The 22886-nt window shown below is 47.7% G+C and overlaps 1 protein-coding gene across 1 annotated transcript in view; it reads left to right on the top strand.

Moving 5' to 3' along the window:
* ATP6V1B1 (ATPase H+ transporting V1 subunit B1) overlaps nucleotides 1–22886 on the top strand; it is an 81657-nt gene that overhangs the window by 19136 nt on the left and 39635 nt on the right. Inside the window, exon 2 of the mRNA XM_053253830.1 lies at nucleotides 7139–7194. Coding sequence (XP_053109805.1) covers nucleotides 7139–7194 — 56 coding nt within the window. The remainder of the gene's footprint in view (nucleotides 1–7138; nucleotides 7195–22886) is intronic.

The raw sequence follows: 22886 nt of genomic DNA, 5'->3' as shown, positions 1-22886 counted from the left end.
TTTCAGAAAAGGCCAAGGAACAAGAAACATCATTGCTGGTGCACACTGGATAATTGAGAAAGCCAAAGAATACCAGAGAGAAGTCAATATGTGCTTTATTGACTACAGAAAAGCCTTCGATTGCATCAACCATGTCAAGTTGTGGAATATCCTTAGGAAAATGGGCGTCCCAGAACATCTCATTGTTCTCATGAGAAACCTAGACACAGAGCAGGAAGCCACAGTCCAGACGGAACATGGTGAAACAGACTGGTTCCAGACAGAGGAGTAAGACAAAGCTGTCTACTTTCTCCCTCTTTATTCAATTTATATGCTGAACATATACTGAGGGAAGCTGGATTGGAAGAAGATGAGTGTAGTTTTAAACTTGGAGGAAGTAACATCAATAACCTGAGCTATGCTGATGACACCACTCTGATAACTGAGAATGAGGATGATCTGCAAGCTCTAGTAATGAAAGTCAAGGAGCACAGTGAAAAAATGGGACTACGACTAAATGTCAAGAAGACTAAAGTAATGACAACGGGTACAGCAACCAGTCTCAGAACTGACAATGAAGACATTGAAGTGATGGATAGCTTCTGCCTTTTAGGCTCGACCGTCAACAGTAAAGGATCCAGCAGTGAAGAACTACGCCGCAGACTAGCACTTGGTAGGCTTGCAGTGAAGGCCTTGGAAAGGATACTTAGATGCTGTGATGTGTCTACACCTACAAAGATTAGAATAGTTTAGACAATGGTTTTTCCCGTGACACTCTATGGATGAGAAAGCTAGACTTTGAAGAAGCAAAATAGAAAGTATTGAAACTTTTGAACTTTGGTGCTGGAGAAGCCTTTTGAGGATACCACGGACAGCCAGGAAAACAAACAAATGGCTCATAGAACAAATCAATCCATAATTTCACTCATGGCACAAATGACCAGGCTCAAACTATCATACTTTGGACACATTATGCGAAGACCCAGCTCCCTTGAGAAGTCCATAATGCTGAGAAAAGTTGAAGGAAAGAGAAGAAGAGAAAAACCAGCAGCAAGATGGATGGACTTGATTACGACAGCAATGAATGCACCACGGAGAGAGACCTTAAAGGCCAAGCTGAAGACAGATCATCCTGGAGAGAATCTATCTATGTGGTCACTAAGAGTCGACATCGACTTGACAGCACTTAGTCAACCAACCAACCAATCAATGAATCAAAGAGTTGACACTGATTTGATAACACTCACTCACTCACTCACTCACTCACTCAATCAATCAATCAATCAATGAAACAGTCACATCTATCTGCAATTCTAGAGCAACTTCACACAGCCCACAGCATTTTCCCTATTGTCATATCTACTCTACAAGCATGCATGGCTTTTATACCACTTTAGCTGCCATGGCTTTCCCTAGGGAATGTTGTTGGAGCATATGAGGTTACCATACCCTGAAATTAATAATTGATCCAACTAGCCCCGCCTTGTCTGCTCTGGCTCGCAATGGGTATTTGGTCTCTTTCCCAGCCCTGCTAGCGAAGAAAGTGAACGTGGGGCATGCAAAGCTGCAGCTGCTCAGCTCTGTCATGGCCTCCTGTTTGCTGAGGGTGCTGAGAATCCTGTTAGAAATTCTCTGCATCCATCCACCCCCATGGAACTACAGTTCCCAGGATTCCCAAGGGAGATGAATAACTAGTAGACTAGTTTAAGCCCATTGCGTAAATGTGCCCTATGCCACTAGGGACACATTAACTATGGTTGGCTTCAGGGGTTGCTGGTTCAAATCCCAACCACAGCCGCACCTTTTGTGCTTCTGCTGGAAAGAGGTTTTGTTTTTGTGGCTGCATTTCCTCAATGGGCAAGCTGCAGATCGTTTCACCAGATGGCTTGGGAGGGAGTTATGTGGGGGTGCAGACAGGAAAGGGTGGGCAGTGTTGGATGGAGGCGGGTGCATTATGTGGGAGGCAGCTAAAGGCCTTCAACTGCCAAAAACTGGCTTCAACTTGCTGGGGGAGGCTGGGGGCCCAGTGTGGTCCCAGCTTCTTCCCCCAGGCTACTCTGTTGAGGAGCGGGTGAGGGACCGTGGGCGGGGAGGTGGAGTGGCTGTGGTCTATAAGGATAACCTTTCCCTTAACAGGATACCTGTTAGAGTGTCGGACCATATCAAATGTGTATACTTAAGTCTGGGGACCAGAGATAGACTGGGACTTCTGTTGGTGTACCGATTGCCCCGCTGCTCAACAGAGTCCCTAACTGAGCTGACGGACTTGGTCTCAGACTTGGTGTTGGAGTCCCCCAGGCTTGTGGTGCTGGGGGACTTCAATGTTCACTTCGGGACCAATTTGTCCGGGGCGGCTCAGGAGTTCATAGCAGCCATGATGACTATGGGACTATCCCAAGTGGTCTCGAGGCCAATGCACATTGCTGGTCACATGCTTGATTTGGTCTTTCACTCTGATCAGGGTGGTGTTCTGTGGGTGGGGAATCCTGTGATTTCCACATTGTCATGGACGGACCACCATCTAGTTAAGGTTGGACTCACAATCACTTCCCAACTTTGCAGGGGCGAGGGACCTATTAGGATGATCCATCCGAGAAGGTTATTGGATCCAATAGGATTTCAAGAAGCCTTGGAGGGATTTAGTGTTGGCTCTGCTGGTGATCCTGTTGATGCCCTGGTGGAGAATTGGAACAGCAAACTCTCTGGGGCAATAGTCATGATTGCTCCTAAGCGTCCTCTTCGACCCACATCAAAATTGGACCCTTGGTATGCAGAAGAACTACAGGGGCTGAAGCGGTGAGGTAGACGACTGGAGTGCAAGTGGAGAAAGACTTGGCTTGAATTCGACAGATTGCAACATAGAGCTCATTTGAAGACCTATGCTCAGGCCATAAGTGCGGCAAAGAAGCTATTCTTTACAGCCCATATTGCATCCGCAAGTTCACGTCCGGCGGAGTTGTTCAGGGTTGTTAGAGGGCTAGTGAGTGCCCCTCCTCCCTTGAATCAGAATCTCGAACCATCGATTACCCGCTGTGATGTGTTTAATGAATTCTTTGTGGGGGGAAATCTTTCGTATTCGGGCCAACTTAGACTCTGTCTTCACAATTACTTCAGTGTCTGATGTGGAGGTGTCCAGCGACTCCTCTTGTGTGATTAGTCTGGATCAGTTCCAGTTTGTGACTCCTGAGGATGTGGACAAGCTGATTGGAATGGTGCAGCCTACCACCTGTTCTCTTGACCCTTGTCCGACATGGCTTATATTATCTGGCAGGGGGGTTGTTGTAGAAGGCCTGGTAGAGATTATAAATGCATCTCTGAGGGAAGGTAGGATGCCTCCTTGTCTTAAGGAGGCAATCATTAGACTGCTTCTGAAGAAGCCTACCCTGGATCCCTTGGACTTGAACAACTACAGGCCTGTCTCCAAACTTCTGTGGCTGGGCAAGGTAATTGAGAGGGTGGTGGCCTCCCAGCTCCAGACAGTCTTGGATGAAACTGATTATCTTGACCCATTTCAAACTGGCTTTTGGGCTGGCTATGGGGTGGAGACTGCTTTGGTCGGCCTGATGGATGATCTCCTATTGGCAATTGACAGAGGAAGTGTAACTCTGTTGGTCCTTCTGGACCTCTTGGTGGCTTTCAATACTATCGACCATAGTATCCTTCTGGAGCGTCTGAGGGGGTTGGGAGTTGGAGGCACTGCTTTGCAGTGGTTCCGCTCCTACCTCTCGGGCAGGTTCCAGATGTTGTCCCTTGGAGACTGCTGTTCTTCAAAATCTGAACTCTTGTATAGTGTGCCCCAGGGCTCCATATTGTCACCAATGTTGTTTAACATCTACATGTAACCGCTGGGAGAGATCATCAGGAGATTTGTGCAGGGTGCTATCAGTATGCTGATGACACCCAAATCTATTTCTCCATGTCAGCATCATCGGGAGAGGGCATAACCTCCCTAAATGCCTGCCTGGAGTCGGTGATGGGCTAGATGAGGGATAACAAACTGAGACTGAATCCGGCTAAGATAGAGGTACTCATCGTGTGGTGTTGGAACTCGAGAGATGATTTTGATCTGCCTGTTCTGGATGGGGTCACACTTCCCTGGAAGGAACAGGTACGCAGTCTAGGGGTGCTTGCTAACCTCCAGACTGGATTACTGTAATGTGCTCTATGTGGGGCTGCCCTTGTATGTAGTTCAGAAAATAGAGTTGGTTTAGAATGCGGCAGCCAGGCTGGTCTCTGGGTCATCTCAGAGAGACCATATTACTCCTGTATTGAAGGAGCTACACTGGCTGCCGATATGCCGATAAATTTGTTGTTGGCGAGCATAGCCACTGAAGATTGGAGAACTGTCTGTAAACAAGAAAGAAACCTTATTAGGACTGCAGAAGAATGTTTGACATTAAACCAACTTTCACACAGGGTGGTGGTGACTGACAGCCACTGTAAGAAAGGTCTAGATGCTTTCATAGAGCAGGAGAAGAGATAAATTGCTGGCTGCTAGCCATGATCAGTGGCTGACATCCGGACTAAGGTACTCTACTCAGGAGTTACACAAAAGGACAACTTCATTTAAAATAAGCTATACCTAATGGCGCAGCGGGGGAATGACCTGACTTGGAAGCCAGAGGTCGCCGGTTCGAATCCCTGCTGGACTGTTTCTCAGACTATGGGAAACACCTCTATCGGGCAGCAGCGATCTAGGAAGATGCTGAAAGGCATCATCTCATACTGCAGGGGAGGAGGGCTCTGCAGGCGCCAGGAGTCGACACTGACTCAACGGCACACTTTACTTTACTCGGGGGCAGTTTAGTCTGGATGTCAGCCACTAAATGGAGTCTGCATCTGCAGTGGAAAAAGATTTCTGAATTTCAGCTGCTGGGAGGACTCATCTGGTAGACCAGTGGGTTCTTTGCTCCGATCTGTCACCTTCTTACGTGGAACCTGAAATGCTTAGAGTCCGACTCTGTCGCATCTTCCTTTCTGTTCTCCTGGCACGCAGCAATCCCCAGCACCCCACTTTGGGCTGTTCCTGTGTGGGGCTGCTGGCCAAATGCCTGGGAAGCAGGCAGGAAGGCCCCGCAGCTCCATCCCAGCCACAACGCCACGGCCACCCTCTTTCTTGGCTGATTGCAGGCAGAAGAGGACAGTGGCATTTTGCCATGTGCTCAGCTCACCTCCCACCCAGTCACTCTGCTGTCACGGCAAATGATGTCACTAGAATCCTCTGTGCAGCTGGGAGCATGTGCTGGGGGTGGGGTGGGGAGAAGAGCAGTAATCCCACGATAATTACACATTAGGCTCTCTGTGTGTGTGTGTGTGTGTGTGTGTGTGTGTGTGTGTTGGGGGCGGGGCTCGATCTGTGGCTAGGGGGTGGTTGTGTGACTGGGTGTATGGCGGTGATACGGAAGCTGGCATAACCTGACTCATGGGGTTGCCAAGGAAGAACAGGAGCTCTTGCAAAGCATGGGCTAGCAGAGGTCTTTGTTTTGAAAGGGGAGAAAGAGGGACTCGCAGCCTATTTAGGACACACGCACAGACCCCCAAGCCCCCTCCCCCTGGGCCTGCCCTCTGTCCCCTCCCAGCGGGGGCAGGCTAGGCCCCAGCGCACAGATGTGTGAGCTCAACAAGGTCGGCCTCGCTGAGGCCGACTGGGCAGGTTGCGACCTTTACAGAAATGGTGGCTGTACGTGTCAGGCCTAATGGAGTTGACGCCACCAGACGTGGGGTGCGCCCCTCTCGGGAAGCAGGCAGAGGCTGCCGGAGGAGGGATTTCTGACGCGGCTGGAGTGGGGGGTTGTGCACGAACGGAGAGTGGAGGCAGAAGCGCACATTTCTAGAAACACAGTTGGAAATCACGACGTTGTTCCGCCCGAGAGGAAGTATTTCATGGATCCCCAACCCCACCCTGCCCAGTTCTAGATCTTTTCCCTCATTTCTCCCCCGTCCCCACCTGAATAGAACATGGGGGAAATTGTGAACAAAGTAGAATCTTTTTCCTTCTGGGAGATTAATTTCCTCCCCAAGGCCTTGGGCAACGCATTTTGGGTACAAAGTATGAAATAGGAGGAGGAGAGTGAAGGGAGATAAATGATGTCAGAACAGTGGTACATCTGCTGGTAACCTCCAGACTTGACTACTGCAATGTACTCTATGTGGGGCTGCCTTTGTATGTAGTCTGGAAACTGCAATTGGTCCAGAATATTAATCCTGTATTGAAAGAGCTACACTGGCTGCCAATACGTTTCTGGGCAAAATACAAGGTGCTGGTTAAAACCTATAAAGTCCTAAACAGCTTGGGCCCTGGGTAGTTAAGAGAACATCTGTTCACCATGATTCCCAACACCCATTGAGATCATCTGGAGAGGTTCGTCTGCAGTTGCCACTGGCTCATCTGGTGGCTACTCGGGGAAGGGCCTTCTCCACTACTGCCCTGAAGCCTGCTGAAATAAGAGCCTAGCCTCCCCATCTCTGGCAATTTTAAAAAAATCTTCAAGGACGATTCTGTTCATCCAGACTTTTAATTAAATACTGTTTTAATAGTTTTAACATTGTTTTAAAACATTGTTTTAAAATTTTAAATTGTTGTAATGTTTTAACTTTTTCTGCTGTCATTGATTTTAACTATCGTTTTAATTTCTTTCTGTTGTCATTTATTTTGTTTTGTTGTAAACTATCCAGAGACGTAAGTTTTGGGCGGTATAAAAATATGTTAAACAAACAAACAAACAAACAAATAAGCAGAAACATTTCCACTCACCGCTTACCATATTTCCTTCTCCACGCCCTGCTCTGTCTCTAAAACACAGGTCCCACCCAGCTTTCTGGCTCAGGTCACAGCCATGCTTGGTGTAGCGCAGGTTGGCAGTGTGTCAACCACAGCACCCGGGACAGCCTAAAGAGGATTTGGGGACCTCCAGGGTGTGAGGAGGCCCTGGGTTTCCATGTGGAAGTCCAGGGCTGAGCACCTCTGCCCCAATATGTTAGATGGAAGTTGTGGTCCAACAGCATCTGGGGACGGGACCCCAGTTTGAGAAGCCCTGCCTTACTTCGACCTCCAGCCTGGTCCTTTATCCCCCAAGCCACAAAAGGTCCATGTTTTCCTTTTGGCTGCATCTCTCTTTGGGTGTCACCACAATAATTCCCTCTTTCCTTCTTTCCACAGCCTACTGGACGGTGTGCGGTGTGAATGGGCCACTGGTGGTACTGGACAATGTGAAGGTACTGGATTGCGGGTTTTGATCCTCTTTTTCAAAACAAAACAAAACACGGACTCACAATAAGGAGGACTGGCTCTAAACCAAAACAGACGTCCTGAATTATCTCTTGAGGAAAGCTCATAACAGAAGCTGCCAAGGCTGCAAAAGGAAACCTGCTGCTCCCCCCACCCGGCACATTCCAGCCCCCCCCCCCCGATGCTGCTGCTGCAGACAGTGAAGCGTCTCCTCGTGCAGGAGTGAGCACCCAGTGGCTCTGTAGCTGTTGTTAGACTACAACTCCCATCAGCCCCAGCTGCAATTGATTGTGGCTAGGGGTGATTGGAGCTGTAGTCCAACTACAACTGGGTGGCTATTCCTGATCTAGTGAGAAACACAAGAGATACGTCAACCAGCCTGAAATCTCTGGGGAGTGATGGGCCTCAAGCAGTGCCTGTGTATGGGTGGGGCATTCAGTGCCCAAATACTAGCCTGGATGTTACCAGCATATGCACCACTGTTTAACGTGGTTTATCTCCAGAAATGGATGTAGCTGGCAAATCAGCCAAAGCTGATAAAAAGCACTCCTGGCCACTGTCTCAAGCTGAGAAATCAGGGAGAGATTTGGGTCCAGAAGTACTCCCAGACTATGTACCTGCTCTTTCTGGGGGAGTGCAACCCCATCTGGAACAGGCAGATCTGAACCAGTTCCTAAGTCTTGACCTTCCACAATGAGCACCTCCATCTTGTTTGGATTCAGTCTCAGTTTGTTCTCCCTCATCCAGCCCATTACCACCTCCAGGCAGGCATTTAGGGACGTTAGGCCATTTTCTGATAAAGTTGACATGGAGAAATAGATTTGGGTAGCATCAGCATATTGATAACACCCTGCACTAGATCCCCTGATGATCTCTCCCAGTGGTTTCATGTAGATGTTTAAAAGCATTGGAGACCCTATGGAGCCTTGTGGAACTCCATATCGGAGCTCTTGTTTCCAGTCTCCAAGGGATACCATCTGGAACCTACCTGAGAGGTAAGAGTAGAACCACTGCAAAAGCCGTGCCTCCCACTCCCAACTCCTTCAGGTGCCCCAGGATACCATGGTCAGTGGTACTGAAAGCCACTGAGAGATCCAAAAGGATCAACAAAGTCACACTCCCCCTGTCAATTCCTAATTGGAGATCATCCAACAGGCCAACCAAGGCCATCTCAACCCCATAGCCTGCCTGAAATCTAGTCTGAAATGGGTCCAGAGAATCTGCTTCCTCCAAGACAGCCTGGAGCTTTCTCCACCGTCCTCTCAGTCACCTTGCCCAACCATGGGAGGTTGGAGACAGGTTTATAATTGTCCAATTCTGGGGGATACAATCTAGTGCCGGCCTCTTCAAGAGTTGCCTCCTTGAGGCATCCTGCCCTCCCTCGGTGAAGCTGCTGTTAAAGGCAGAGAGACCCCGCAGGGAGGTCCTTCCTTGCGATTTTTACTTCACTCCCCATTGGTGCCTGAGCCTCAGCTCTGGGGAAGAGAAGGCTCCATCCGTCCCTTCCTGTTATTGCAGAAGTTCTCACCCTGCCCAGTGTTTTAATCTTGGCAACTGTCTATTCAGACTCAGCTAGTGTTGAAACTCTGGGGTGTTAAAGTGTAGGGCCAACCTTCTCTGACAGAGGGATTTTCCTCTTGATTTCTGTTGGGATAGCATTAGAATCCAGGTCCTCAAATTAAAGCACTTCTGTAGCAGGACTGCTGGCCATTTCTCCTAATCTGCTGGTTTCAGTACAGGCAAAGATTTATCGAAAGAGTGACCTCTAGTGGCCAAAGATGTCCTCGTCATTAGAAATGTAGAGCAAGTAACACCCGCTGGCACTATAGGCCAGCAGTGATATAGCAAGATGCTGAAAGGCATCATCTCATACTGCGCGGGAGGAGGCCATGGTCAACCCCTCCTGTATTCTACCAAAGGAAACCACAGGGCTCTGTGGGCACCAGGAGTCGAAACTGACTTGACGGCACACTTTACCTTTTAACCTAAAAGAGTTATACACAGCAGTTTTCCATCTTGGGTACTCAGATGTTATTGGACCACAGCTCCCATCATGCCCATCCCCATCTGAAGACTCAAACTGGGAAGCCCTGATTTAGATAAGCATTCGCTCAAAACACTCCCTGGAGTAAGTTACCCAAATTGGTTTCCTCTGGATTGTAATTATTTTTGGCTGTTGTAATATTCTGTTTCTTGAACATTATTTTATTTAAATATGTTTTTAGGCACTTTCCTTGTGGATGTGTTTGTGATGATAGCTGTCCTGATAGTCTAATTAGGGATGGAAAGGCAAGAATATTTTAATAAGATTGAGTTAATTAATTACACACATTTTCCTAAGTGTAAGAAATTTACACTCTTTTACATACCCCCCAAAAGGCAGCTTTATTGAAGTTTTGAAATTTTGCAGGTTTATTTAAATGGAATCAATTAACAGATTAATTTTGCTTCGTTTCTTTTGCTATGTGAACTTCTGCTGTGTGAACTATTCTTGTTAGGAAGCAGTACATAAATATTTAAAAATAACATTTGCAGCCAGATGATTAATTTTTTTTGTTTTTTTAAAATTAGCCAACAGCCCTAATAGTCTTTAATTGTGAAGAGGGCCTTTAAACAGAGGGTGTCTTGCCTGCACTCCTAACTAAACAGAGCCAGACACTCTGCATCAGGGATGAGCAGTCAGAGGGTGTGGCCTCCAGAAAGGTGGAATCCTGGCACCTAGGAATCTGTTGCAAGCTCTGAGCATTCTCTTTAATCAGCCTTAATCAGCCAGGATCCAGCAGTTTACATAGCAGTTTACGTAGCAAAAGAAATAAGTAAAAAAACCTATTAATCAGCTGGAAGCCCTTATTTTAAAAAAACAAAAACAAAAACCAGGGGCTACCAACCTTGGATCCTTCCCCAGCAGAGTCTTTTTAAGACTCTGAGAGACCCAAGGGCCGAATGTTCATTTGACACACACACCCTACCTTCTTTTCACTGCATCTTGTATCAATGTGATTTTTTCTCAATGGCTGACATACTGCACAATATGGTGCAGGCAGAGGAAGGCAACATTTGTGCAGTTGTGCAAGAGCACTGTTGCACAAGCTCAACATTTTCAGAGTTGTGCAACAGTGCAGCCATTATATATAAAGGCCACACTGTTGTGCAACTCTGCTTGTGCAATTTTTGCACTTGGCACAACAGCATTTCTGAGCAACTGTGAGATGTTCCACGCTGTGTGTAACGTCAGTCAGACTTTTCAAAAGCCACCCATATTGACATCAGATTTAACACAACAGCAGCAAGACAACAATATTCGGGCCGACTTGGACTCCACTGTTTTTGCAGACTATTAAGGTGGTGTCCAGCAATCCCTCTTGCAGTATTAGATTGGATCAGTTTCAGTCTGTGGTGCTTGAGACCTGGACAAGCTGCTTGGGGCGGGGCGGCCTACCACTTGTTCTCTGGATCCTTGCCCGACTTGGCTGCTTCTATCTAGTAGGGCAATTGTTGGAGATTGCCTAGTTAATATCATAAACACATCACTGAGGGAGGGCAGAATGCCTCCTTGTTTGAAGGAGGAAATGATTAGACCACTTCTTAAGAAGCCTTCCCTAGATCCCACAGTGATGGATAGTTATAGGTTCTCCCATGGTTGAGCAAGGTGATTGAAAGAATGGTGGCTAACCAGCTCCGGGCAGTTTTGGAGGAAACAGATTATCTAGGCCCATTTCAAACTGGCTTCTGTGCAAGCTATGGGGTTCAGACTGCCATGGTCTGCCTGATGGATGACCTTTACCAGGGAACCAACAGAGGGAGTGTGACTCTGTTGGTTCTTTTGGATCTCTCAGTGGTGTTCGATACCATCAACCATGGTATCCTTCTGGATCGCCTGGGGGATTTGGGGACAGGAGGCACTGCTTTGCGGTGGTTCCGCTCCTCTCTCTCAGGCAGATTCAAGATGGTGGAGCTTGGTGACAGTTCCTCTTTAAAATGGGAGCTATTATATGGAGTCCCTCAGGGCTCCATTCTGTCACCAGTACTTTTTAACATCTACATGAAACCGCTAGGTTAGGCCGTCAGGAGATTTGGTGCAGGGTATTATCAGTATACTGATGACACCCAAATCTATTTCTCCTTATCATTATCATCATCATCATCATCATCATCATCATCATCATCATCATCATCATCATCAGAAAATGGCATTCAATCCCTAAATGCCTGCCTATGGGCAGTAATGGGCTGGATGAGGGATAACAAATTGAAACTGAAACCAAGCAAGACAGAGCTACTCATTGTAGGGAACTGGAATTTGAGGGGTGAGTTAGATCTTCCTGTGCTGGATGGAGTTACCCTCCCCCAGAAGGAACACGTATGCAGCTTGGGAGTGCTCTTGGATCCAGGCCTCACCATAGTATCTCAGGTGGAGGCTATGGCCAGGAGAGCTTTCTATCAGCTTTGGCTGATTTGACAGCTGCACCCATTCCTTGAAGAGAACAATCTCAAAACAATGGTGCACCAGCTGGTAACCTACAGGCTGGACTACTGCAATGCGCTCTACGTGGGGCTGCCTTTGTATGTAGTTCGGAAATTTCAGTTAGTTCAAAATGCGGCAGCCAGATTGGTCTCTGGGGTAACCCCGAGAGACCATATTATGCCTGTCTTAAAAGAGCTTCACTGGCTGCCGATATGTTTCTGGGCAAAATACAAAGTGCTGGTTATTACCTTTCAAGCTCTGAATGGCTTGGGTCCAGGCTACCTTAGAGAACGCCATCTTTGGTATGATCCCCATCGCTCGTTGAGGTCATCTGGAGAGGTTCAGACCTGACTACTGGTCAGGGGCATAGCAAGTTTGGAGTGGGCCCAGAGATAAGATTTTAAAATGGGCCCCTCGCTGATACACATACACAAATACACTTCACAATATATAGTGCACTCACACTCAGATCCCCATTATGAATACGGTGAATATCTTGTTCACATTGACTCTAATTCACAGAGGCGGATCCAGCAGGAAATTACAGGGGGTGCAACAAGAATCCCCTCCCATAAAAGATCCCTCCCCTATAAATATTAGGGCTTGGATTTTCTTTCTCTTGCAAATGCCAAGGGGTGTCAAACTAAAATTTGGTGGTGGGCCAGATTAGATCCCGATGCACCTCTGGTGAGCCACACATAGCCTTGCACCCACCTCACACCACCTATTTTCCTCCTTCTCTCTGCTCTTTTTCTCATTCCTTTTATCCCCCACCCACTTAAATTAGCTCTATTCACTACTTTTTACACTAGCATATACTCAGGGAAAGATTGGTTTTTGGAGGGAGACTACCAGCCCAACAGCCAGCTTCCTCGGCTCTGCAGTTACGTACAAATTCCAAGCTGGGGAGGAGCACAAGACGCCAGGAGAACCAATAGGGCTGGGAGAAAAGTTAACCCTTTTTTTACTGTCTGCTAGTGCCTATCTCCATGAGACTCAATATTAATTCATAGGGGGTACAACACAGGTGGGTGGGGAGTCATGTGACGTGCCTCTGGGAGGGCCCCGAGACAACTGTCTCCTCTTGCCTAATAGTAGTTACGCCCCTGCTACTGGTACATCTGGTGGTGACTTGGAGCCAGGCCTTCTGTGTAGCTGCCTGGCCTATAGAATGCACTCTGGGCAGATATCCATAGTTTAGGGTGGTTGTTGGCCTTTAAGAGAGTCCTAAAAGCTTACTTGTTTGGCCTGGCTTTCTGAGATTTTTAAATTGTTTTAAAGTATTCTAAATGGTTTTAAATGGCTCTGGACTGTTTTAAAATGGTTTTTATATTGTTTTAAGCAGTGTGTTTTTATGTTTTTTAAATTTGTTGTGCATCGCCCAGAGCCATTGGATGGGATGGTCTAGAAATGTAATAAACAAACAAACATGCAAACAAACATACATACACACAAACAAACAAGGCTCATTCTGTCCAAAAAAGAGCAACCAGCAGCAGCACAGGTCCTGAGGGGAGTTTTTGAGAGGCCTGCTTAAACCTCACCTGTTCTCCTGTTGCCCACTATGACACGGGCGGCAGCAGCATAAGATGCCGAACAGGAGCTTCCAGAGGGGTTGCGGCTGGGCATCAGCAAATAAAGTGATGAGTTTGTGGCACCCCAAGGAGTACAGATTTACTGTGGCAGAAGCTAGATCTAGTTCCACGAACTAAAGCCCACTTTGAGCTAGGACTGAGTCTAGAACTGAGAGGTGATTGCAGAATTACGATATCTCAGGCTCCCTATCCTGGCTTTCCCCACACCTCACAGAAAAAGTGTGGGGTGGTTTGGAAGACCCAGTGGCTATTTTTGGAATAGTTGAGTCCACTTACTTTGGAGTGGGGAGTGGGGGCTGTTGTTACTTTAGTTGCTCAGTTGTGGGAATCTCTGGGCGACTCACAACACAGGTTTGAAACATACAATAAAAACACATCACATATTAAATCATAAAAGAGAGAAAAGAAAATATGAAATACAATACAAAGCAGTTTAAAAACTCATTTTAAAGTTAGTTAAACATCAAATCAAATCAAATCAAATCTGAAAATCAGGATTTAAAAGGCCTGGGTGAACAAAAGGGTCTTTACCTGGCATCCAAAATAACAGTGATGAAGCCAGGCAAACCCCACTGGGGAGGCTATTCTATAAACGGGATACAATCACACCAAAAGCCCTCTCCCGAGTCCATAGTAGCCACCCGCCTCACTTTGTTTGGCAGGGGAACCCGGAGGAGGACCTCAGAAGAAGATCTTAAGGGACATATGAGGCAAGGTGTTCTCTTGGGTAACCTGGTCCCAAGCCATGTAGGGCTTTAAAGGTTAACACTAGCACTTTGAATTGGTCACGGAAACGGACTGGGAGCCAATGCAGCTGATGAAGCACTGGCGTAATATGCTCCAAACATCCAGTCCTGGTCAATAATCTTGCAACCCTATTTTGAATCAGCTGTGGATTCTGGACCGTTTTCAAAGGTAGCCCCATGAACAGTGTGTTGCAGTAATCTAAGCGAGAGGTTACCAGAGCCTGAGTAACTGGGGCCAAGCTCTCTCTGTCCAGGTAAGGTCGCAGTTAGCATATCAGACAAAGCTGATAAAAGGCACTCCCAGCCACATATGCTCCATTTGAACCAGGCACCTGCAAATCCACTTGCCATCTTGCCAGTGGTGAGTGCCCCTGGCCCAGTGGCAAGCAGGACACCCAGCAGCAGCACCCAGACCTCCTCCCCCCCTGAGGTCTCATTTCCACGGTCATTTTTGACAAGCTGAGAAACAGCAAGACGTTTTTCACAGCCAGCCTCCTCCGAAATAGAGGGGGTGCGTTCACATATCAACCAAATTTAATCCCAATCCCAATCCCTGCTCCAAAGTCCCTACGAGCTATCGGGAAGCACTTCACACACAATTTGAGTTTTTCATTGTGCATTAGAGTGTAGCTTGATTGATATCCGGGGTAAAAAAAAAATCCGCTTCTTGCGTCAGTTAATTTGGGCACCTTTGAACTTGCAATAACAGTGGGGTGGGGAGGCCAGCGGTGGTCCCGGTTCAGCCCACCGCCAGGGCCACCCTCCAAGCCACACCCCCTGCATCTGACGTCAGACACTGGGGGCATGGTTTTACTCACAAATGGGGCCACGCACCCCGTTGGTGAGCAAATTCCCGCTAGCGCCACATTTGCGGCATGGCCAGGAGCAGTTCTCCATTTTTTAGCAGCTGAGCCAGCGCCAGCTTCCCAGCCTGGCCGAGAATGCGTTTCCCTGCCTTTTAAAGCAGGGAGAGCCGCTCCCAGCCACGCTGCGAACATGGCACTGGCTGGAATTTGCTCGCAAAACAAGGTGTGCAGCCGTTGGCAAGTGAAACCATGCCCCCTGCAACTGATTCCAGGGGGTGTGGCTGGGACGTGAGTCACGGCCCCTGAGTGTGGTGGCCCGGGTTCCTTGAACCCATTTGTGCAATGGTGGCTCTGCCCCTGTGTCATAAAGCCTCACAGAAAACCTGCAGTAAAGCCTGCTGTCTGGGAAAGCTCCAGGAATCCCTTTTAAGCAGTAGGAGAAGGCTCCCTGCTGTTTCTTACTCTCTTCATATCCCAATGCAAATAAAAGAAGATGTGCTTTTCTCCTAAACACTCTGCTTATGGGAAGAGAGGGGGTTGGTGGTGAGCTATAATGGCTGGCTAGTGACCTAATCCCAAATTTGTGGACCCCTGATTAGGGATGTGCACGGAACTGGCTGGCCCAGTTCGGTTCAAGTTCAGACCAGACTCAAACCCAACTGGGCCAATTCGGTTCGGCATGCCTTCTAACTCCTCCCCTGGTTTGGTTTGATCTGGGGTGTGGGGTTCACAAATGTTTTTCTGTTTTTAAATTTTTTTCCCCCTTACTCCCTTCCGGGGAGTTGCTGGAGGTGGTGGGGATGTGTGTTTCTGCGGAGGTTACCCCTCCCCCCGGCTTTATATATGCCCCCCTCCGGCTGATTCGGCTGCTCTTCAGCCAGTCTTTGGCCTTCTCCTCTTGGCTTGATGGCCATTTTGGAGGCCTGGTGCCTGCATGATTGGCCTCTGTGTGGCCCAGGCACGTGGCCTCCAAAATAGCCACTGCACCAAGCAGGGAAGGCCGAAAACTGGCCGAAGAGCGGCCGAATCAGCCAGAGGGGGGTATATAGAAAGCCGGTGGGGGGAGGAGGAACCTCCACAGACACACACACACACCTGCCACCACCAGCAACTCCCTGGAAGGGAGTAAGTTTTTTTTAAAAAAAAATTGTTTATTTATTCATTTATTTATTTATACAGGAAAATGTTCGCGAACCCTGCCAACAATGGGGATGTGTTCGATCCAGGGTCGGACCGAACAGGGGGTGGTTCGGTTTGACCCCGAACCGTCAAACCAAACCGGCTTGATGTCGAACTGGCTCAACATTGAGCTGGTTTGCACACCCCTACCCCTGATCTGAACAACTGGGTTTCATTAGGTAATGTAACTAATGTCTGTTGATTGCCACTAAAGGATCAGAATGAGGTTCACTGGAGTGGATGCAAATTTAGCATGCCTACTTGGAGGTAGCTTTCATTAAAATCAAAGGGACTTACTTCCAAATAAATCTGTTTCGGCTCGGAGTGGCAAGCAGCCGGAATGTGGAACCGAGCTAATGCCTGGCATCCGCTGCTGCCCAAAGCAGCCAGGGTGACAGGTCTCTGAGTGGGCTACGATACAGCCAGTTAAAAAGGTGCATATGCCACATCCAAGCAGGGAACGTGCTCCATGACGAATTAAGGCACACTCGGGGCTTTGTTGGGCACCACCCGCCACAATGCATCATTTCTGCAGTGCCTTTTTCATTCTGATGCGTGCAGGAGGGGGATTAATAAGATCAGTTCAAGAGCCAGATCACAGGCATTTCCCCCCACCCCCACAGTGGTGCAGCTTAAAGTCCAAAGTACAGGCACAGCAGAAATACAGTCACGTTTGCCTGGAACTGGGCTGAACTTGTGGGCATGGACTGATGTGGAGAGACAGATGGCTGAAGACAAATAAAGCCTCCATGTTCAGGAAGTATACTCTGAGTCCTGAGTGCTGGGGATGCGGGATGGCGACCCCCTTCATGACCCCCATAGGGACATAGGAAGCAGCCTTATTCGACCGAGTCAGAGACCCTTGGATCTTCTAGCTCCGTGTGGCCTGCTCTGGCTGGCAGCTGGCAGGGACTCTCCAGGATTTCAGGCAGGAGTCTCTCTCTCCCAGCACCCCCCCCCCCCGCCCCCCAGAAGATGCTGCTGCCAGGGACCGGAACTGGGGGCCATGTAGAGGAGATGCTCTGCCACTGAGCTCTGCTTCTTGCCCTGCTTGTGATGCCAGGGGCTTCAACAACCTTTTAGAACCTGTGGGGTAGCAGCTAGGAGGTTATACGCCTGAACTCCCAAGGTGCTTCCCCCAGAGCCCCTCACCTCACCCAAGGCTCCCAAGTACCCTTGGCCACCTTGGGATAAATGGACAGGCTCCCTTGTTTTATTTTATATTTTATTTTAGTTCATTTCACTTATACACTGCCCCTCCAAAAATGGCTCAGGGCAGTTTACAACAAATAAAAACAATTAAAATCAACGAACAGTTAAAATAAAAACGAAATCAATCAAACAATTAAAATCATTTAAACATTAACAAAATTAACATTTAAAATCATTTAAAACCCAGTATTAAAATTATTTAAAACTATAAATCGAATCAAAAGCCTGGGTGAATAAATGTGCCTTCAGCACCTTTTAAAAGTTGCCAGTGATGGGGAGGCTCTTATTTCAACAGGGAGCGCATTCCAAAGTCCAGGAGCAGCAACGGAGAAGGCCCTTTCCCAAGTAGCTGCCAAATGAGTTGGCGGCAACTGCAGGTGAACCTCTCTAGATGATCTCAACAGGCAGTGGGGCTCATGGTGAAGAAGGCGTCCTCTTAAATACCCAGGGCCCAAGCTGTTTAGGGCGTTATAGGTAACGGCAATGTTCTTCACTTATGGCCGTGTTCATCACTGTAAGCCCCAGAAGGTAGTGGCAGCCGCTCCCATCCACCCCCATTGCTTCTTGAACCTTGTGAAGTCTCAGCCAAGGCGGAATACTCTGCACCATCCCCTGGCACCACATGGAGTGCTGCCCTATGCCCAGCCCAAGAGTGGGGGCACCTTGAAGGGAAATGGAGCCCTCAGGAGCCCTGGCCCCATCTTGGTAGGCACGCACCGGGTGTGTGGGAAGTGCATCCCTTCCCAGCACTTTCCTCTCTAGCGAGGGTCCCCTCTCCCTTCCCAGCCCTGAGAAAAGGGAAGTGCTAGGAGGAGGTCAGTGCAGTGGGAATGGCTCCCACTTGCAGCGTGTTGGTTGAAGTGGCCCCCACTTGAAAAATAGGGGAGACCACTGCCTTGTGATTAGTCGCTGGCGAAAGAATGGGGGGATGGGACTGTAGCCCAAGGGAATCAGCTGCCTCGATGCAGAAGGTCTCCCAGGTTCAGCCCCTGGCAGCAGTTCCAGGTAGGGCTGGGGAAGACCTTTGCCTGGAACCTTGGAGGACTGCTGCCAGTCAGGGAATACACCGCTGAACTAGATGGACCAAGGATCTGACTCAGTGTAAAGGCAGCTTCCTAGGTTCCTGTGGAGGATCTGCCCCGCTGTGCTACCAAGAGACACAGATGATCTCCCTGGCAATGACCAGTTTAACCGTTGCCACCAAGTATACTTTTGTGGCTGAGTCTACCACAACAGCCTTTCAACGTCCGTCACAAAACCAACTTTGGTAGAATGGTAAGGCCTAGAGGTGTGGGGTGGAGAAACAGGAGCTACAATTTTCCCTTAAAGGTATACGGGAAAATTTTACTTTGCAATTAGTTCAATTAAAGGTTGCTTCACAAGTTTAGTATATATAAAACAAAACCATCAACCAATCAATAATGACTAAGCAAAATGTGGTCAAAATCTCACCCACTAACCTGACTCTCACTGAGCTCTAACTTAAGACCATAAGAACAGCCCAAGAAAGCCCATCTAGTCCAGCATCCTGTTTCACAAAGTGGCCCACCAGATGCCTCTGAGAAGCCTCCAGGCAGGAGTTGAGGGCAGGCCCTCTCTCCTGCTGTTACTCCCCTGCAACTAGTATTCAGAGGCATCTTGCCTCTGAGGCTGGAGATGGCCTATAGCCCTCTGACTAGTAGCCGTTGATAGACCTTTCCTCCATGGAGTTATCCAAACCCCTCTCTAAGCCATCCAGGTTGTGGGCTGTCACCACATCTTGTGGCAGAATATTCCACAAGTTGATTATGCGTTGTGTGAAAAGGTACTTCCTCTTGTCAATCCTAAATTTCCCAACCTTCAGTTTCACGGGGTGACCCCTGGTTCTAGTGTTGTGAGAGAGGGAGAAAAATTTCTCTCTGTCCACTCTCTCCACTCCATGCATAATTTTATACACCTCAACCATGTCTCCCCATAGTCACCTCTTTTCCTAGGTAAAGAGCCCCAGGTGTTGTAGCCTTGCCTCATAAGCAAGGTGCTGCAGGCCCCTGATCATCTGAGTTGCCCTCTTCTGCACCTTCTCCAATTCTACAATGTCCTTCTTTAGATGTGGTGACCAGAATTGTACACAGTACTCCAAGTGTGGCTACTTGATGATCACCTTTAGTAACTCTGGCCTTTCCGTTGTTCAGCCTCAGGTCTTGTTCTTTCCAGTTCTTAGTGATTCCTGCTCTGCAGAGATTACACCACTCTGCCAGTGATTCAACAGCTCTGTGCTGTTGGAAGTGAAGGACTTTGTGCTGTCTCTTGTCTCAGTGACAGTGGAGGACAGACTAGTGAGTCAGAGGGCTAGAGGGTCAAGACATTGGTCATCCCTTCTCTACTGCTCTGACGCTATCCCTTTGGAATGTAGATTGCTAAACTTAGGGACACTTCCTTCCTTCCAGCCACTTCCTTCTTCTCTTCCTGTTCCTTCTGCCTTGCAACATGCAAGCTCCTCTTCCCTGAACCATGTGTGCAGAGATGCAGAATCCATCTGCATCCAGCTAGCTAGATAGATTAGAGATCCTAACTCCTCACTTTCCTATCTAGAATGGAGTTCTTTAATGAATGCCATATATATTGATTTGAAACTATGAATTGGCTCCAAGTTACTTTACTCTCAGCATACACGCATGCCTACTAAATTCCGCTGTGTTGTGCCTCTGTGCACTCTGCTATAATGAAAAAGGGATTCTCTTACCAGAGAGAATTCCCAACATGTGCCAGCAATTCTTAAGCTCTGTTGTCTCTCTCCAGACTCTCTTTCTTCAAGTTTTCAGCTTTGACTGCAGGGCAAGCTGAACTCTTCTCTTTTCACTCTCCTGGAATCCAACTGACTCCAACTCTTGTCGCACTCAGACTCCAACTTCAACTAACTTGTCTCACTGAACAACTCTTCCATATATACCAATTTTTTGCTCCAACAGTTTTTAAACAACCCAATCAGTGCAACTCAAAGTTCTGTCTATTTTTCCAATTTTCCTCCATCTCTCACAACATTAGAACCAGGGGCCATCCCATGAATCTGAAGGCCGGGAAATTTAGGACCAACAAAAGGAGGTACTTTTTCACACAGTGATTGATTAATCTATGGAATGCTCTTCCATGGGATGTAGTGGTGGCTACTAGCTTGGATGGCTTTAAAAGGGGCTTAGACAAATTCATGGAGGACAGGTCTGTCAATGGCTACTGGTCTGATGGCTGTAGGCCATCTCCAGCCTCAGAGGCACGATCCCTCTCAATACCAGTTGCAGGGGAGCAACAGCAGGAGAGACAGGGCCAGGCACACCTTTGCCTATGGACTTCTCAGAGGCATCTGGTGGGCCAGTGTGGGAAGCAGGATAGTGGACTTGATAGGCTTCCTTGGGCCTGATCCAGCAGGGCTGCTCTTATGTTTAGGAATATAAATGTAAATTACAATTCATTTGCAATGCAAGGGCTTATTTACAAAAACCAAGAGGTCTAGGCCTCGTTCCTCCACAGTTCCTAAATGAAGACTCCTCACAATGGAGGGAAGAAGTGAGCCCCTCCAAGGATCTGGACTGGGACTTTTTAATTCATTCATAAATAACCTGGAGCAAGAGAGGAGCAGAGAGGTGTCCAAGTTGGTTTGCAGGTGATGCCAAACTATTCAGGGTGGAAAATGCCTATATGAGTAGTGAGGAACTCCAAAAGGATTTCTCTGAAGAGGGTGAATGGGCAGCAAGATGGGGGTGGGGTGGAGAAAGATTCAATGTGATACCCAGGACGGTGGCAAGTTTTGTTTGCCATATACCTGATCTGCTTCTAGCTGATCTTTCTTTTTGTACTTGGCAACTGCGAACAAAATGCATTCAGATGTAGGGCTGGGCCCGCAACTGGGCAAAGAGGCACCTTTTACCGTGGTGATTCTCTTTATTGAGCAGGGGGAGAGTAACTGGCCCTCTCCACCCCCAGCACAGTACCTCCAGTGGCTGTTGCTGGTGTGTGTCTTATGTATCTTTTTAGACTGTGAGCCCTTTGGGGACAGGGAGCCATCTTATTTGTTATTTCTCTGTGTAAAGAGGCCCTGGTGGCGCAGTGGTAAAACTGCCACCCTGTAACCAGAAGGTTACAAGTTCGATCCTGACCAAGGGGCTCAAGGTTGACTCAGCCTTCCATCCTTCTGAGGTCGGTAAAATGAGTACCCAGAATGTTGGGGGCAATATGCTAAATCATTGTAAACCGCTTAGAGAGCTTCGGCTATAGAGCGGTATATAAATGTAAGTGCTATTGCTATTGCTATTGCTAAAGCACCCTGAGTCATTTTTGGAAGGATGGTATAGAATAAATACAAATACCTGTTTTGCATGCAAAACATTCCCAGGTTCGGCCCCTGGCAGCATCTCCTGCTGTTAGCCAGCATAGACCATCCTGAGCTAGATGGACCAAGTACCAATGCAGTATCCCTGCTAACTGAGCAAAGAGACACCTTTTGAAGTGGTGATTCTCTGATATGTAGCAGGGGGAGAGCAACTGGCCCTATCCAGCCCCAGCACAGCATCCCTCCAGTGGCTGTGGCTGGTATCTGCCTTCTGTTTCTTTTTAGATTGTGAGCCCTTTGGGGGCAAGGGACCATCTTATTTATGTATTTATTTTTCTGTGTAAACTGCTTTGAGAACTTTAGTTGAAGAGCTGTAGATAAATATTTGTTGTAGTAGTAGTATCTGGCATCTGCCTATGCTCTTAAATGCCATCACTGATGAATGGCAATTTGCACAAATTGCTAAGAAAATGAGCATGTTATAGCCCCGTAAGGCTCAGACCTTTGCTTGCTTGTATTTTGACTGGTAAACATACATAACTCTTTGCACAGTCAAAGTACTGATATGCAGCATTTTCCACAATATATTGTGCTCAAAGCAGTTCACAGGAAATAAAAATGACAACACTCTGGATACAATGGCATCACACGCCGTGCCACGAGAGGATATCAATATAGCTGCACCACATTAATATAAAAATGACAATACGTTTCAATATAATATTGACAGCTGAACAACTCATTCATGGTTCATCATTAATGGTTCGTTTAAAACATGTAACAACAATTTCAAGGGGCATAAAACATACCAATAAGTCAGTAAACAATACCTAATACACCTGCCATAACTATTAAAGTAAAAGCCGTCGCCTCACCTGAATGTCTCCTGCGATAACAGCCAAATGACTTTGACCAAAAAGGTGGGAGAGAAATGCAAGCATTGCCTGCCTGGATCAAGCTTGTCCAGCCCAGTATTCTGTGTCCAGCTGTGGCCAAGCCAGACTCACTCAGGAGCGAGCAGCAGGGCAATTTACTTGCTTTCTTTACAATATACGTGCAATACCACATCTCCATTCAAAGGGGCTTACAATAACAATCCATAAAATAATTAAAATCAACAGCCTTTAAACTCCCTTCTAGGATATCTTTCTATCATGGGCGCTTTCCAGATCAGACCCTGCAATGGGGTCACATCAGATATTGAAAGGTTGCTTTCAGACTTCCTGTGTTGTGACGCCGCAGTCCCTACGTGGACAGCAGGGGGCCGTTCGCATTGCCAATGGCTTGTTTTGAATTTAATCGTGCGATGTAGTGTTATGACGTCATCTATCTGGCATAAAGAAGTTGCTGTTTTTCCGGGTTGTTAGTTTCCG

The sequence above is a fragment of the Hemicordylus capensis genome, chromosome 5, assembly GCF_027244095.1.
Source record: "Hemicordylus capensis ecotype Gifberg chromosome 5, rHemCap1.1.pri, whole genome shotgun sequence".
Taxonomy (NCBI): domain Eukaryota; kingdom Metazoa; phylum Chordata; class Lepidosauria; order Squamata; family Cordylidae; genus Hemicordylus; species Hemicordylus capensis.
Note: the sequence above shows the minus strand (reverse complement) of the source record. Positions and strands in the feature narration are given on the sequence as shown.